A 15,340-nucleotide genomic window follows, 5' to 3' on the forward strand; every position below is an offset into this window, starting at 1 on the left:
TCCCAAAACGGTTCATTTCTTGCTCAAAATGACACAGTGTAAACACTGACACATGTTGTCTCATGTTGTAGTCACAGCCCATTGTCATAGAACACACTAATAACTGATGCAATAACATAGACTGAATCACTTTACATGTGTCAGATCTGCTGTTTACAATCAACACAATAGTGTATTGATCATTAATTGACTTTTGTGCTGTAGTTTCCTTTGAACCTCTCTACATTTTGCTTTTGTTGGGTTTAGTAAATGCAGGTATTTTGTTCCTTTTTTGGAAACACTATAAAAAGTGAACAACCAATCTCAGAGCAGCTTTGCAAGATGAATACAACTGAAAATAACCGCAGAAGAAGAAAATCTACATCATAGCAGCTGTTCAGTGTGACAATGCAATTTACAAACAGTAAAAAATGCAGTAAAAAGTACAAAGTCACTGCTAATCTGCCGGTGTTCTGTTTTCCTCTCCCTATCTTTTTTTTTTTTTTTTTTCAAACAAGAGGCCATGTGACTGAAAGAACCTCAACACCTGAGTGGGATTCCTAGATGTTTCAGTACACACAGATGTGATTGATGTATTTGCATTAGTTCAATCAACTGTTTTTCAAAAGCAATGAAACAAAATACAGGACATAAATTAAATTCAGTCTACAATGTGAACGAATGTTCTCTTCAGCCTTTAGGTTCGGCTTTCTGAGGTTTTCTGTGTGGACAAACAGTGTGAAAGCAATTGAAAATTTAGCAGTAACTGTTTGGTCTTAGTTGAGCTTGTGTGTCAGTTAAAACAAATTTTAAATGTGTAAAATGTATGTATTTTGTGTCAATTGTATAGCCCACACAGGCTGATATTGTGGTAACTGTGTGAAGAGTTTTGAAAAAGTGTTAAAAGTATTGAAAAACAGGTCATAGCCATCATAAAAAACTGTGATGAAGTCGAAACCTGCAGCTCCGTCAGCTTCCATCTCATCACTTCGGTCAGTTTACACATCTATCTAATGAGTATATCTATAGGATAAAGGGTAAAGGAAACGATCTATTATATTTATATAATGTCCCATGTTCATCACAAATTTTGTCTGGGATAGGCAACTTCTGTGGTAACTGTGGCAACCACTATTTATGTGGCGGGAAGCTGCGCAGGTGCAACGGCATGAGAATGAACAAAACAGTTCCCGTGACGACAACAACAGGAAGAAGTCGTACAAACAAACACCTGATGAAGCAGGTCAGGGAGGACATGAGGAGGAGAGGAGAGGAGGAGAAGAGAGGAGGAGAAGAGAGGAGAGGAGAGAGAGATGTTGAAAGGAGGAGTTGCAGGTTAGGGCAGAGGGAGGGGAGAAAGATAAGGAGAAGGAAAGAGGAGAAGAGGATGAAGAGGATGAGGATAAGGAGGATGAGGAGGAGGAGGAGGAGGAGGAGGAGGAGGAGGAGGAGGAGGAGGAGGAGGAGGAGGGGGAAGAGGAGGAGGACAAGGAGAAGTAGGAGGAGGGAAAGGAGGAGGTGGAAAAGGAGGAGGTGGAGGATATGCGATCAGTCTAGCAGAGAATAACAATAGCAGGAAGTCGGCTGTTTGTTCAGTATTGTGTGGAGACTTTGTTGTTGTCCGGACGTTATATAACCTGGCAGACTTTACCTTTAACTCCTGGCCACTATGGAAACCACAAGGAGGAGGAGGAGCCTGCTCCTCCACTCCATATATGGTCTGTTGCACATTAAGGGACTTTTATACTAAAAGGACAAACTTTGACCAACTAACTAATTTGCATTTGGAAATATGTTTTAATCTTAACTCTTTAATTCTAAGTCCAGCTGCAAAAACTGCAAAACTCCACAAAAGTTCAACTTAAACCACACACACTATAAAGTTTGTTTGTTTGTTTTTTACATTTCATAGTCAGGAGGACAGAAAGGAAATTGAGACTATCTACCAAAATGAAGCGCTGTTTGGATCAGAATTCAAACTTAAATACTTACTACAAAATATCTACCATTATGGTAATGTATAAAATGAACTTTTTTTGATTAGGTTTAATCAGTAGTGTGATGCCTATTTAATCAGGGTCTGTTATTCCTGTGCTCTCATTCATGATTTTTGAATAATCATTGTTTTGTTTGTTTGTATATGTTTGCATGAAAACTGATCTGTACTGAGTTAGGTAATGTCCCATTTAATCTTGACCTATTGACCTTTGCATAAACTATAGCTGTGTTTGCCTGACCCAGTGTGTGGACATTAAAAAGTCACATTGAACTGTATAATACAATTATAATTACTGCACAACCCTTATACATGAAGTAACAAACACAACGTAGAACAAAAGGACGACGGCTCTGGAGGTTTTCTGTCCTCAGCCTGTGATGCGTTCATGAACCTTATTATCTCTGACAGAAACAGTGGGATCCAAACTCACCCGGTAGTAAACAAACAGACAGCAGCCCATCATCAGGACCTGATCTGCTTCTTGCACACAGCTACAGCGGTTTAATCGCCTCGCTTTGCAAACATCTGCTGCTCCTCTTCCTCCACGTCTCCCCTCTTTTCACCCCACAGTCACATCAGCTCTCCTTTTCTTTTCACGTGCAGCTCCACATTTGCAGTCACTTCTCCACAGATTCCTCCTCTGAATCACCTCCTTCACAGTCACATCGCTACTCTCCTGTTTCTCCTTTCTTTGTTTCCTTTTCTCCTCTCTTTCTCCTCCAGTGTGTCTCCTCCAGTGCTCCTTCTTCTCCTTCTTCTTCTTCCTCTTTTCTCACTTCTCCTTCTGTTATCTACCCGGTTCTCCCCGCTCACCTCCCGTCTCTACTCCTCTACACATCAGGTCAAACTCTGAGTGGATCTACAGACCCTCAGGAACAGGAACCCTTCACAATGTGTGTGTGTGTGTGTGTGTGTTGGACAAACAGGAAGTGACGGCCGGTGGGGGAAACAGGCGTCTATAATTAGGGTCTACAGGAGACACTGAGACACCAGCGTAGAGTCCCTGACACACAAAGAACATAAACTTTGGTTTATTTTTGAGTCACGGTCATTTACTGGTTTCAGCCCTGATGTGCTCTGTGCAGGGAAAAAATAAATCAAAGCTCAGTGTCTCTTTGTTGCCTTCAGTTGTCCTCAGTTCACCTGCACGCTCTGCAACTTCTTCAGGTTACTGACAGGTAGGTTGCTCTTGCCTCTTGGAGAACCGCCACAGTGGAGTAGTGGATCTATTATTCAATGTCTCCTGTGACTCCAGATGTTGACACCAGGCAGCGTGCTGCAGGACTCCTTGCTCTTCTTGTCTCTGAAGATGGACATCTGAAGCCAACACTGAAGAACCAAAAGCTGCAGTTCCTCTCATGACCACTAGAGTATATGGCTCCGACACTGAGACAGTCCCCACAGACTCCCATGTTAAAATGTCCAGCTTCACGAACATGTTTTATAGCCTGGTGCAAAAACTGTTTTCGTCTCCATGGCTAATTTCCTTCTTCAAGACGACTGTATGGGGATGAATTTTATATAACTCTCAGTTTATATCATAGTAAAGTTCTTCACAAATGAAGGCCAGGCCACTCTGAGGGACAGATTTGATCATTTTTAACCCAGTAAATGCAGGTGGGATTCAAGTGTTTTCTCAGCCCAGAGTTGGGACTTGTTCAAACTGACATATCTATTGGGTGGATTTTCATTACTTCTTATGCAGGAATTCACGGCCATACTAAAACAGTTTAGCACATTTGTCACATATCTTCTCCTAAAACCTAAAGGCAAATAAACCATTCTCCAAAATGGAAATAATCACTGGTTTATTATAGGAATATGCACTTGGGTAAATTAATTAATTTGTCACCTTATCTGTTTCATACTATATTACAAGCTATCCATCACTGATGAAACTACATGCAGTAAATGTGATTCAACGTTTGAGGCGGGGTCGCTCCATCTCCTCCTTCACTACTTAGGAAAAATGAGTCACGTTGTTGGAGGATTCTGTCTTTATAAAGCTGCACAGTTTTCATGATGCAGTGAATAACATGAATCTGCTGCTGTTCTTACCCCTCTGAAGGACCAGACATCAGGAGAGAAGAGAGATGGAGGAAGTTTTCTCCTGCGGCTTTGACCTGAGGGCGGGACACAGAGGAGGCATGAAGGAGGGAAAGAAGGGGAGTGGAAGACAGGGTGGGAAGACAGAGTCAGAGAAGACATGAAAGAAGATTAATCAATAAATAATCTGTGAAACATTCAGAAATTAATCAAAAATAACAGCAACCATTAGTTAATGCCTCAAAAGGTACTTAGGTAAAAGGTAAGTCTTTAGTTTTCTTAATAGCAATGTGAATAAAGATCATTATCATTTATTATCAGAGAGCAATACAAGAGAAACAATAACATCTGTATTTTCTTGTCTATGACTTGTTCTAACGAAGCCTTGTCAGCTGAACTTTGGACATCCCTTACAGACAGAAGGAGAAGTGAAGTCTCATGAGGAGGAGATCTCAGCGGAAGCAGTGATCACAAACACCAGTGACAACATCATTTTACATGTGGGAACGAACGAAGAGCAGGGAAAACACTGCTTTAAATCATCACACAGACTGACAAGCTTCACTCTGGGCAAAAAGCCTATTTTCCGCTGCATCTCTCCAGTGACCAGACAGTTTGTATATTTTTGCTGCTGTTGTTGTTGTGTTTCAGCCTCTCCTATGTGGGCTCCGCACAGCCACTGCCATCTGCATATTTGATTTAGCTTTCTGCCGGATGTCCTTCCAGACGCAGCCTCAGGTCATCAGGAAGAGGTTCAGAGGATCGAACCAAGGCCAAGCTGCCATTCCACCTGAGCACCCACCCCCCTTAGTTGTGGTTTTCGGTTATATTACAGTTTTTTCCAATTGCTAACATACTAAAATGACATGATGCATAGCACAAATATTTAAACTGACACACAGAGAGCAAAACCTCTTTTCAAGTCTCCAAAACTTTAAACATATTTTCTGCTTTACACACATTTTGCAATTCAAAATGTCACTTTTTAAATGCACTGAACACGGTTATAAGACACAACAAACATAAAGTCACATGTTTGCCATTTCAAAACACTGCCATTCAAAATGACACTACATGAGCCAATTCGCCAACAACATATGTGCCACCTGGCCAAACACTTTTACTGTTACCACTTCAATCAGGAAGTAATACGTAAATGATCACAGGTGAGCACCTTTTTTTCCTTCTTTTTTTTTTACAACAATAATGGAAGACGTTGCAGAGAGAGGAAGAGGAAGAGAGAGGGGGAGAATGAGAGGGGGAGGAAGAGTGAGAGTTTTTCTATATTTTTTCTGCAATTTCCTTTTTCAGTTTACTGTGTTGTGAGCATATTTTTGTTCACTCCAATGTAAATATATCTGATGTGCATATATGTTGCACTGACTTGTTTGGTGAAAAAAAAAAGTTTCAACAGTATGTGTGTGTATCTGCAGCCTATGGCAAAGCATAAAATGAGAGTGCTTTTCATTATGCCCAACAGTGTGTAGTTGGTTGGACAAAAATCTGGTAATATGAATGAAGTGTGTGCTATTTGGTGCAAAAGTTTGATTTTTGATAATGATATGTAGTTTTGGTTGCAGTGCTTCATTTTGCAGGATATATGAGTTTGGGCGTGTGGTTTTGTGAATTGTGTTAAGTATTTTTGATAAAAACCAGCCTAGTTTGCACAATTGTGTTTTCGCAATGGGGAAAAACTTGTATTGTGGTGTGGGTTTGAGTTTAACTAGAGCTCCCCCCTGTGGTTCCTGTCAGTCAGTACATGAAGGACTAGCAGAGCAGTGACTCTCAACAAATGTCACTCTTTAAGTTGCTACAGTGTGAGTGTGAAATAGATGGACTTTAATGATTAAAATGAATTACTTTTTTCTAATAATTCAATTATTTGAATTTTATTAAGGCTTAAAGTTCTGTAAATTGAAGGCATGCTGCTCTGAGAGACAGGTGGGTAAGCGTATGTCTGCCACAAGGCGGTATGCGCCTCATCTCAGCTTCACGCAGGCCCCTCGTCTTTGCCCATTTTTAGATTAGCCAAGAATTAAAGGGCGGAGTCAGGTGCTGCCAAGATGGTGACAGCGGAGCAGCTCACTCTCACTCTGAGCTTCAAAATTGCTCTTAAGAAACAATGGGTGACGTCACAGAGGCCACGTCTATCCCTGTTTATCTGTGGGGATAACAAGTTACAACCAAACAGAGAAAGGGAGCGTCGAAACAGAAATATCAGCTCAGCAGTGTCTGCATGAAAAGGATATGGTAACTAACTGTTTCCACAATAACTGCAGAGAATGAAGCAGACATGAGGAAACAGAACGCCATAGGTCACCGGCCTCGCCAATCCCTGCACATCAGTCCTGTCCTGTTTCCTGCCCTCTCTCACCTCACCTGAGAGAGGAAACACACACACACACACACACACACACACACACACACACACACACACACACACACACACACGCACACACAGTACACAACCTCTGCTGTCACAGTAACACGATCTGAATCACTCCTCTTACAGCAAAGCCCTTTGGGACTCGTAGTCCCAATAAAGCTGCACTTCTTGTTCCTCCTTTGTTTTCTTTTAATCTTGGAAGGAGTCTTTCTTTCTCAGCTCATTGTGACTCATTGTGATTAACGATGATTCAACATCACAGGAACCTTCAACGCCTCGTGCAACACCCAGAAGGTGACGTCACCTCCGCCCCGGCCTCCACCCGGCTCTGAAGCAGAGAACTTGCTTAACCTCAGCACTGAGATCTGACAGACATGAGATGCAACTCACCTGGAGTGATTGATAGGAAACTTCTAAATTCACAACAGAAAGAAAGACAAAACATCTGCATTTTTTTTTATAGTGGTGGGAATCTTTTGCTATCTCACGATTCGATTCGATTCTGATTTTTGGGGCTACGATTCGATTCAAAATCTATTTTCGATTCAAAACGATTTGATTCATAATGATTTCTGCTTCAGTCTATCGTTGTGCAAAGGATCCTCATGATCTACTCCAGTCTGCTTTGCAAGACAGAATGACTAAAGTGTCTTTTTCACATTTATTGAGTTTTAAACATTTATCCATGCTTAGATGGAATTGTTGAAACTGTTGCATAAAAGTAATATCATGTAACAAAATTAAAAGTGCCTCTTTATTAAAAAAAAATAGTGCAGTTAAACATGCTGCCTTATAAATTCTAAGGACATTGGAGGCTGACAACCAGCAGATTTGTTTCATTTTTTTTATTTTTTAAAATGTTTTTTTGGGACATTTTATATCGATTCTGAATCGTATTAAATGAGAATTGCCATTCTTATGTGAATCGATTTTTTGGCACACCCCTAATTTTTTACCAAGTACTGCATGTTTTTTTCTGAATGCTGATTTCTCTTGTAAAGACGAAGTTTTGACTATTTCACTTTTAAAATACATGATGTGATTTTCCCAAAAGTGCCCAAAGCTTTGTACATTGTCTGTGCGATGAGCTGCACCATCTCCGCCACCTTGGTGCCGGTGGGTTTGGGTGGAGCCAGGAAAACAGTGCAAACGCTCGAGGAACATGAACGTTACATAACATGGGAGTTTGTGCTGCTGCTGAACTCTCACTGGCAGGAAAACAGGACCCAGCAGGAACAGAGACATTTTTCCTGGTGACCAGTCGTGCAACACGGTGCTGCATCATGGGATCATTAGAAAGCACAACACAGATCTCAACCTAACACACACACACACACAACAAACTTAGTGTCAAACATGAACACTGTTGGTGACAGACTCAGAGGGAGTTTCTCGTCAGCACATGTTAAAGAGAATGAATTATTCATCAATCAACAAACCTGAGCAAACTTTGTAGTGTGTGTGTGTGTGTGTGTGTGTGTGTGTGTGTGTGTGTGTGTGTGTGTGTGTGTGTGTGTGTGTGTGTGTGTGTGTGTGTGTGTGTACAGTACAAGTGCTTAAATATGTGTGTGTTTAAGTGGGTGACTCATTCATTCCTAGGAGTTGCAGTGCTTTTTCCAATAGCGCAAATCATCCCACCCTCAACACGTGCACACATGCGCGCGCACTAGGGGTGTAACGGTATGGCATTTTACAGTACGGTACGGTAACGGTATTAGTACAGTATACCACGGTATTTCACGGTGACGGTATTAAAATTAAAGTACATGCTTTATGTAAAGTAATACAACTTATATTTGGTTTATACTTAAAACTATGGTCTACGATTTGAAAGAGGATGAGAAAATTTTGAAAAAAAAGCACCCCCCCCCCCCGAGCTCGTATGGCCCGCCCCACCCCCCTCGTGACACGCCCCCCCCCTCACAGAGCAGAGCGGAGCAAGCAACAAGCCTGCTGCTGCCTGCAGAAACCAAATGCGGCTTTGAATGCGGAGTAAAATGTCATATTCACAGTCACAACTTCCACACCAAAGATTACCTGTTCAACATAAACAGCCGCCTGACCGGGTCTCTCTGCACCGCGACACCGCGGAGCTCCAGCCCGACTCTTCCTGCTTCTCTCCCCCACACACAGCACCCTGTGGCCGGTCACCCAGCGCCAAGAGTCTCCATGTAGCATGAGGCTGTGCTCGGCGCTAGCCTACTAATAGCGGCGGCGCCAGCCCCGATGCCGCCGCTGTGCACCAGCTGCCGGTAATGAGGCGATGCCAGTTGCCGTCGTCGCCGTCCCCGGCAACGGGACCGCGGCGGGCGGCCGCTGGTACGAGCAGCGCCGCCATTAGCAGCCATTAGCACAGCCTCATGCTACAGGGAGACTCCTCGCGCTGGATGACCGGTCACAGGGTGCTGTGTCTGGGGAAGAGGAGCAGAAAGACCGGAGCCTGGAGCTCCACGGCGCCGCGGTGCAGAGAGACCGGTGAGGCTGCCAGAACTGTGGGGGAGCTCCGGAGAGGGGAAAAAAAGAGAAACCAACGAAGGAGCGAGCTATTTCCAGCCGACTTGCGTGTGAAAGTTAAGTGATGTGTTTTGAGTTCCCAAAGTGTAAGTGGAGTTGCGCAGCAGCCCTGCATAATATTAAAATAATTAATTAGGCTAATTACCGTCACCGTGAGCTTGGAAATCTCACGGTGTCACCACCGTGGCTTTACAATACCGCGGTATACCGAAGTACGGTATACCTTTACACCCCTAGCGCGCACACATGCGCGCGCACACACACACACACACACACACACACACACACACACACACACACACACACACACACACACACACACACACACACACACACACACACACACACACACACATAATTCAGATCAGAGGTGTGTTTGCTGCAGGCTCTCACTTTTCTCTCTCTTACGTTCTTTCTCTCGTTTTCTCTGGTTGGATCTCTTACACCCCCCATCTGTTTTTAATGTCTCTCTCTCTCTCTCTCTCTCTTTCAGTAAACATCACTCTTCAGATGTAAACAGGCGGCTCTGTTGCTCTGTAAAGCAGCAGCAGCAGAAGACGAAGCCTCTTTACTAAAACTAACACACAGATTTACGCTATCTGATTGGTTTGATCTATTGTTGATTGTTTCGATAGTTGTGAGGAGGAGACGTTCCACTGGGCCAAAGATCCCCCCTTGCTTCATTGGCATAAACACACACTATAGTTTATTTATTTTGATTCAGCCCCACACACACTGTCCTGCTGCTGTAGACAAAAATCAAATGTGGGTTAATCCGCCACTGAAAATAGTCCCCAACTAAAGCACTATTTCCTCTGGTCTGAGGAAGATTTGCTAAAGACTGCATGGCGATCAGCTGTTTTAGGAAGTTACTGAGGCGTTTTTTCTAGCCCATTAAAAATTTGATATCTGCTAGTCATTTTTAAAAGATTTACATGAGTAGGGACCAGTGATCTTGATGCCACTAGATTCAACACTAGATTGGTCTTTAAATGAGACTTGGTAATGATGATAAAACATTAGAAAAAACACCATTAGAGTGATAATATAAAAATGCAGAGTTTTATCAACTGAAGAAGACTGTGATGTGGTCACAACCTCTAGTAGGTGGAGATGAACTTGAACTTAAAAATGTGTGATTTTGTTCTATAAAACGGCAACAAAACAAATGTAATTTACAGCTGAACAGAAGTATTGTGAGTTTCAGGGCAGCCTCATATTACAGTAACAGTGTCTCATCTCCAAGGTAGGTGGGATGATGTCATTTCCTGCTAAGGAAAAAGGTCACTATGATATGAGGACGTTGTCCAGGAAACAGCAGAGGAAACAACGCTGCGCTGGATGAGCTTCTCTCACCTACCTGATCTCATTTCAGATGCACGCAGACCCCCATCACATACACATATAGTTTATATCTGCCCCTTTTATTCTCTCCTTTCTTATCTGACGCTGTATCGGAGCGTGATGTCTGCTTCTATTTTATTACAATTCTCTGCTTTTTGCCATTCGTACACATTTTTTAAGGTTCTTGTTTAGAAAAACTGATGCCGACAATATAGCCTGATCGCGACTGTTAATCCCCCACTACACACACACACACACACACACACATGTACAGCCATCTTGAGGAACCAGCAGGGCAACATACTGGCGACAGAAACATGATGATTAGTGAAAGAACAAAGCAGCAGAACAAACATCACCTGAACAACATCTTCATTGTCCGTCAGCAGCAGCCGAACCACATTCCTCCGACTGTGACAGCTTCACCTCACAGCTCCCACAGCTGTTACCACAGCTGCTTCTTACCACTCACATGGAGCCCACACTGAAACTATCTTCATTCATTTCATTAGTTGTAAATTCAAAACATTGTCAAACACTTTTAGCTTCTGGTTGTATATATAGTTTGCTTCCTCTCTGTGAGGTGTGACTTTCATGTCTATTTGTTTATCTACAAAGACCCAGTTGGAAAACCGGGGTCATATCTCACTTCTGTGTTAGTTTGGTTAACTTAACCTCATCACATTTGTTGACACTCAGGCTGCTTCTGGCTTTCATCTACCTGGAGATCCAAGCTTTTTAAAAATGGTTCCTCTTGGGCATCTTACATTTTAAATCTCTAACCTTTTCACTTCTGTTTTTGTTTGTTTGTTTTAACCTGTTAAATTACTGTATGTTTTATTTGACAACATCTGTTTCATTGATGTATGGAAGTTGAGTTGATTGAGGTAGATAGATTTAACCTCTGACCTGTGACAGGTACCTCATTAATGATGCCCCATCATTTCTTGATCTGACCACACAGATGCTGGTATTTACGTTCTTTAGGGGTAGTTAAACATTAAGTTTTTGCTTTACATGTCAAGCCCACCTACATGTAGCTGCCCACCACACTGCCATCTAACAACTTTCTGAAAAGTTAAACCTATCAAAGAGCCGCTCTGACTCCCTGCACAGAGGAAACCCTCTCCACTCTCAGATACCAACACAGCCTGTGAAAGCTGGTGATGAGTTTCTTAGCTCTCACACCCATCACACAAAGGTTTAATGTATATGATGAGTGGTCTGGTGTACAGTACTATACGGGAGCAGGATCTTAGGTCAAAATCCACAAGTGACTTTTGCTGTAACACTTTACAACCATGAACAGAGAGAACATGTCCACTGCTCAATCATGTCATATTTATCCAGATGTGAATCTCTGCTGTGACAGATGTAGAGGAGATGATGAGGCTTATCTTTTCTACATGTCTGGACCTTGTTTGGAAGAGACTTGAAAATAAAAAAAACGATCCCTACACCTCAGGTTTGACAATAAAACCCAACTCTCTGGTCACCTTTTGCCGGCACTGCATGATGGAGATGATGACTCCGATGTAATGACACACTGTGATCTTAACCTGTCTCAGACATGTGGTATTACTATGTGCCATCGTGTCCTTGAACAAAACCTCAGACAGATCCACTTCTCAGTTTGTAATTCAAACACGGAGAGACAGAAGAACATTTATGAATCACTGTCAGATTCCTCGCTTTCTTCTTGTCTTTCTGTAGAAGTTTACCAGTGTCTAAACTTCTTTCTTTTTACTATTCATTTATTTGCTCTCTCTTCTCTATACATACAACCCAACTTCAGCTTCTTTCTGTATTAATCATTTAATACAGTTTCATTGTGTTCATATTCCCGAAAATCTGAGTAAAAATGAAAAATCTGCTGTTGCTGTTGTTTTAAATTCATCACCATCACTATTACTTTGTGTTTCAGATCCCGAGTTGTTAGTCTCAGCAAAAACAGATTTCCCCTCTGGACTTCATACATGGTTTCATTTAAGTAACAATTTGAGGGAAAACTTGAGCAGCAGGGGGGGGGGGGGGGGGGGGCTGGAAAAATGACTACAAACCCATCTCTGACCCCTGGCTCGGTGACCACTGGACTGGACTGGCTGACTGTATATTCAGCATTTAAATCCAGCTTCACTGAATAAACCACAAGGTCTGATCATCCAAGTACTTAATGTAACTGATAGTAATACTTCAGTACTGGCTCTAAGATCCAGGAGGTTTATGTCGTTGTTTTGATATTTTCTCTAAAGTAAAATCTCCAGAGAATTTTCTCCTGAAACAAATAAACATCTCTCCACACTGACCTGCTATGATGGCAAACTGTTTACAGAGGACTGTGTGTGTGTGTGTGAGTGTGTGTTCAGTCACTCTCAGGCAAACTTGTGACTCACTGGGCTGCAATAAAACTCTCTCTCTCTCTCTCTCTCTCTCTCTCTCTCTCTCTCTCTCTCTCTCCCTTCAGGCTTCAGGGCATCGACCACAGATCACTCATTTTAACCAAACTTAATCTCGAGTTGTATAACAGACAGACAGACAGAGGGTGAGTTAGCTCCGTGTTTCTCCTCCTTTAGACTCCGGTTCACCTTATTTTGTCTTTCTCTTCCCCCAAACTACTGAGTGCACGAGTGTGACGGACGGTGCAGCCTCTCACCTTTAACCCCGCTGACATCCATCACCTGTCCGCATCAGACCGCGGCTGCCCACGGAGATCCAGCTCTGATCCTCGGTCAGCGGAATGTGAAAATCTCACACTCCTCTCTCTTGATCTGTAACGAGCAAACGTCAGAAATCCAGCCCGAAGACTCAGCAGCAAACTGAGCTGCTGAGATTCACCCAGTCCGCCTCTCAACAGGCACGAAAACACACACACACACACACACCTCGTTTCCGGGGGCATCTTCAAAATAAGAGCCAAGGTTATTATGGCCATGTGTTATTATGGCCAAAAGTGCCTGTGATTATGACCCATGATGAGCCCTGTCAAAGACAAATTTCTGCTACCCTTTGGGGCAGACAATAAAGAATCTATCTATCTATCTATCTATCTATCTATCTATGAACTGTTGCCTTTATCGAAATAACAATTCTTGTTGTGAAAGTGAAAAAATATAGCCTATATATATGAACAGATACAAGTGTAGGCTATCTCTTGTATCTGTTCATATGTTTTTCTGTTCATATCCTCACAGACACACACACACACACACACACAGAGAGAGAGAGAGAGAGAGAGAGAGAGAGAGAGAGAGAGAGAGAGAGAGAGAGAGAGAGAGAGAGAGAAAACAACTCAAAACACAAGTTGCACTAACAACCAGGACTTGTTGAACCTCCACAAGGACACAAATAATTAAAATTAAGAGAAGGCTCATTGTCCTACAACATACGGTATGCATGCCTTTCATTTAATAATGTATTTATTAATGGATGAAATTTTAAATTTACCCATAAAAATAAAATCAGTGGTGCTGGCAAAAGAAAATGTAGTTTACAAAAACTATTTTGTTAGTCAAATCTTTAGTTCATAGTAGAAGCAGTTTTCGTCACAAGCAAAACTTAAACATCCTAAGTTACATTATTTTTTGACTTTGCAATGCTAATGCTGAAACCAATACAAATATAGCTAACTAAGGTTACCCTGAAATAAAGATAAACAGTTAAATGAACTATGAACAGTTAAAATAAGTCAGCGTATATCAAGTGTGGTTGTGATGCGAGTACAGACATGTGTGTGTCTGCACCAAGAAAGTAGAGAACTTCAGTACCTTTGTCTTATGCAAGAAGACAATAATTAGCCACAGTCAATGCTATGCAGTGAGAAAACTTGTGCTTTTATTTTGAAAGCAGGCTGCTGGGCTGGCTGACTTAGTGCCAGGCTGAGTGTGTGTGTTTTAGAGGCTTCTGTTGTTTTAACTGTTGACGCCTCACAGCTCCCACACTAAAGAGCTGTCTGCTGCTTTATAAGTCAGTGAAGACTGTCTCTCTCTCTCTGTGTGTGTGTGTGTGTGTGTGTGTGTGTGTGTGCACGCGTGTGTGTGCGCGTGCATTTTATGGCAAGACACTAAAACTCGTCTGTCAGCTTGAAGCAAAAGACAGAAAATTACAAGTCATAATGCAACAGTTACTGCATGCAGTTTCTTCTAGACTGCTTTTACTACAACTTTGTAACTTGTTTTAATTTGAACAAAATCCATTGGTTCACTTTTGCCTCCTATTATGTTTCCTTTTTCATTTCAGAAGTTTTGTTTCACAAATTGCATCAACACTGTGCTCATCATTATAATGGAAATTTTAGATAAAGATTTAGACATTGAACAAAATGAAAAGAGGAGGATTTATTAGATGGACTTATTTATTTCCTACATTAAGGTACTATAAAACAGTACATTTCTAAAAAATAATATATATATAATAAATGTAGAAAAATAAGAACAGTCTAACTATACAAAAATGGAAACAGAAAAGGCATTTCCAAGGAAAGTGAAATAATACAAATCATATTTACAAGCAGAAAATTCTGGATCTTCCCTTCCAATAAACTCAGAGCTGCAGAGCAATTGTCACTTTGCTGTCAGCAGCAGACAAAACATTTATGTAGGAAAATAAAAATACTTTATAAAACTTTAACTGGACAGAACAAAGTGACGGCAGCCGCTGAACAGGAAAGAATCAATAAGTGAAAGGCATGGAGTCCTTCAGAGTTTTGCTGTTCAAAATAATGGCTTACCATCTCATAATTCTGATGGTAATTTTTGTTGTTGACTTTTTTCCATATATTTATTTCTTGCTGTGGCAGGTATGGGTCTACTCTCCACAGTGCTGTTTATAAAGTGGTTCAGTTTTATAATGCCTCATACTGCTGCTTCCTGCAACAATGTTAAAGTGTTTACAAAGAGTTCGGAGATATAAAACTATAAATGCAACATTAATATTCAATGCTTATATATGTAACCATAAGCTTCACAAAGTAACCACAGTATTCAGTACAGTAGTGTGTTGAGGTGGCGACACCAGCCAAATGAGTTTGAGCTGCTGATTCTGAATTTGTGACCCAAGATGCAGAGAAAAATAAA

The 15,340-nt window shown here is 41.7% G+C and overlaps 1 protein-coding gene across 2 annotated transcripts in view; it reads right to left on the reverse strand.

Moving 5' to 3' along the window:
* Positions 1 to 12,995, reverse strand: part of arhgef3 (Rho guanine nucleotide exchange factor (GEF) 3) — a 28,555-nt gene extending 15,560 nt beyond the window's left edge. Inside the window, exons 1-2 of one of the 2 annotated variants that reach the window (XM_083971899.1) lie at positions 12,922 to 12,995; positions 4,037 to 4,101 (exon numbers count right to left, since the gene is read on the reverse strand). In XM_083971899.1, the coding sequence (XP_083828025.1) occupies positions 4,037 to 4,101; positions 12,922 to 12,943 (87 nt within the window). In that variant the 5' untranslated portion in view covers positions 12,944 to 12,995. Of the gene's footprint in view, positions 1 to 2,408; positions 2,821 to 4,036; positions 4,102 to 12,921 lie in introns of those variants that run through there. The other variant, XM_083971900.1, reaches the window with a different exon arrangement.
* Between the last annotated feature and the right edge of the window lie 2,345 nt (positions 12,996 to 15,340).

This window comes from Trachurus trachurus, assembly GCF_905171665.1.
Source record: "Trachurus trachurus genome assembly, chromosome: 5".
NCBI classification, from domain to species: Eukaryota; Metazoa; Chordata; class Actinopteri; order Carangiformes; family Carangidae; genus Trachurus; species Trachurus trachurus.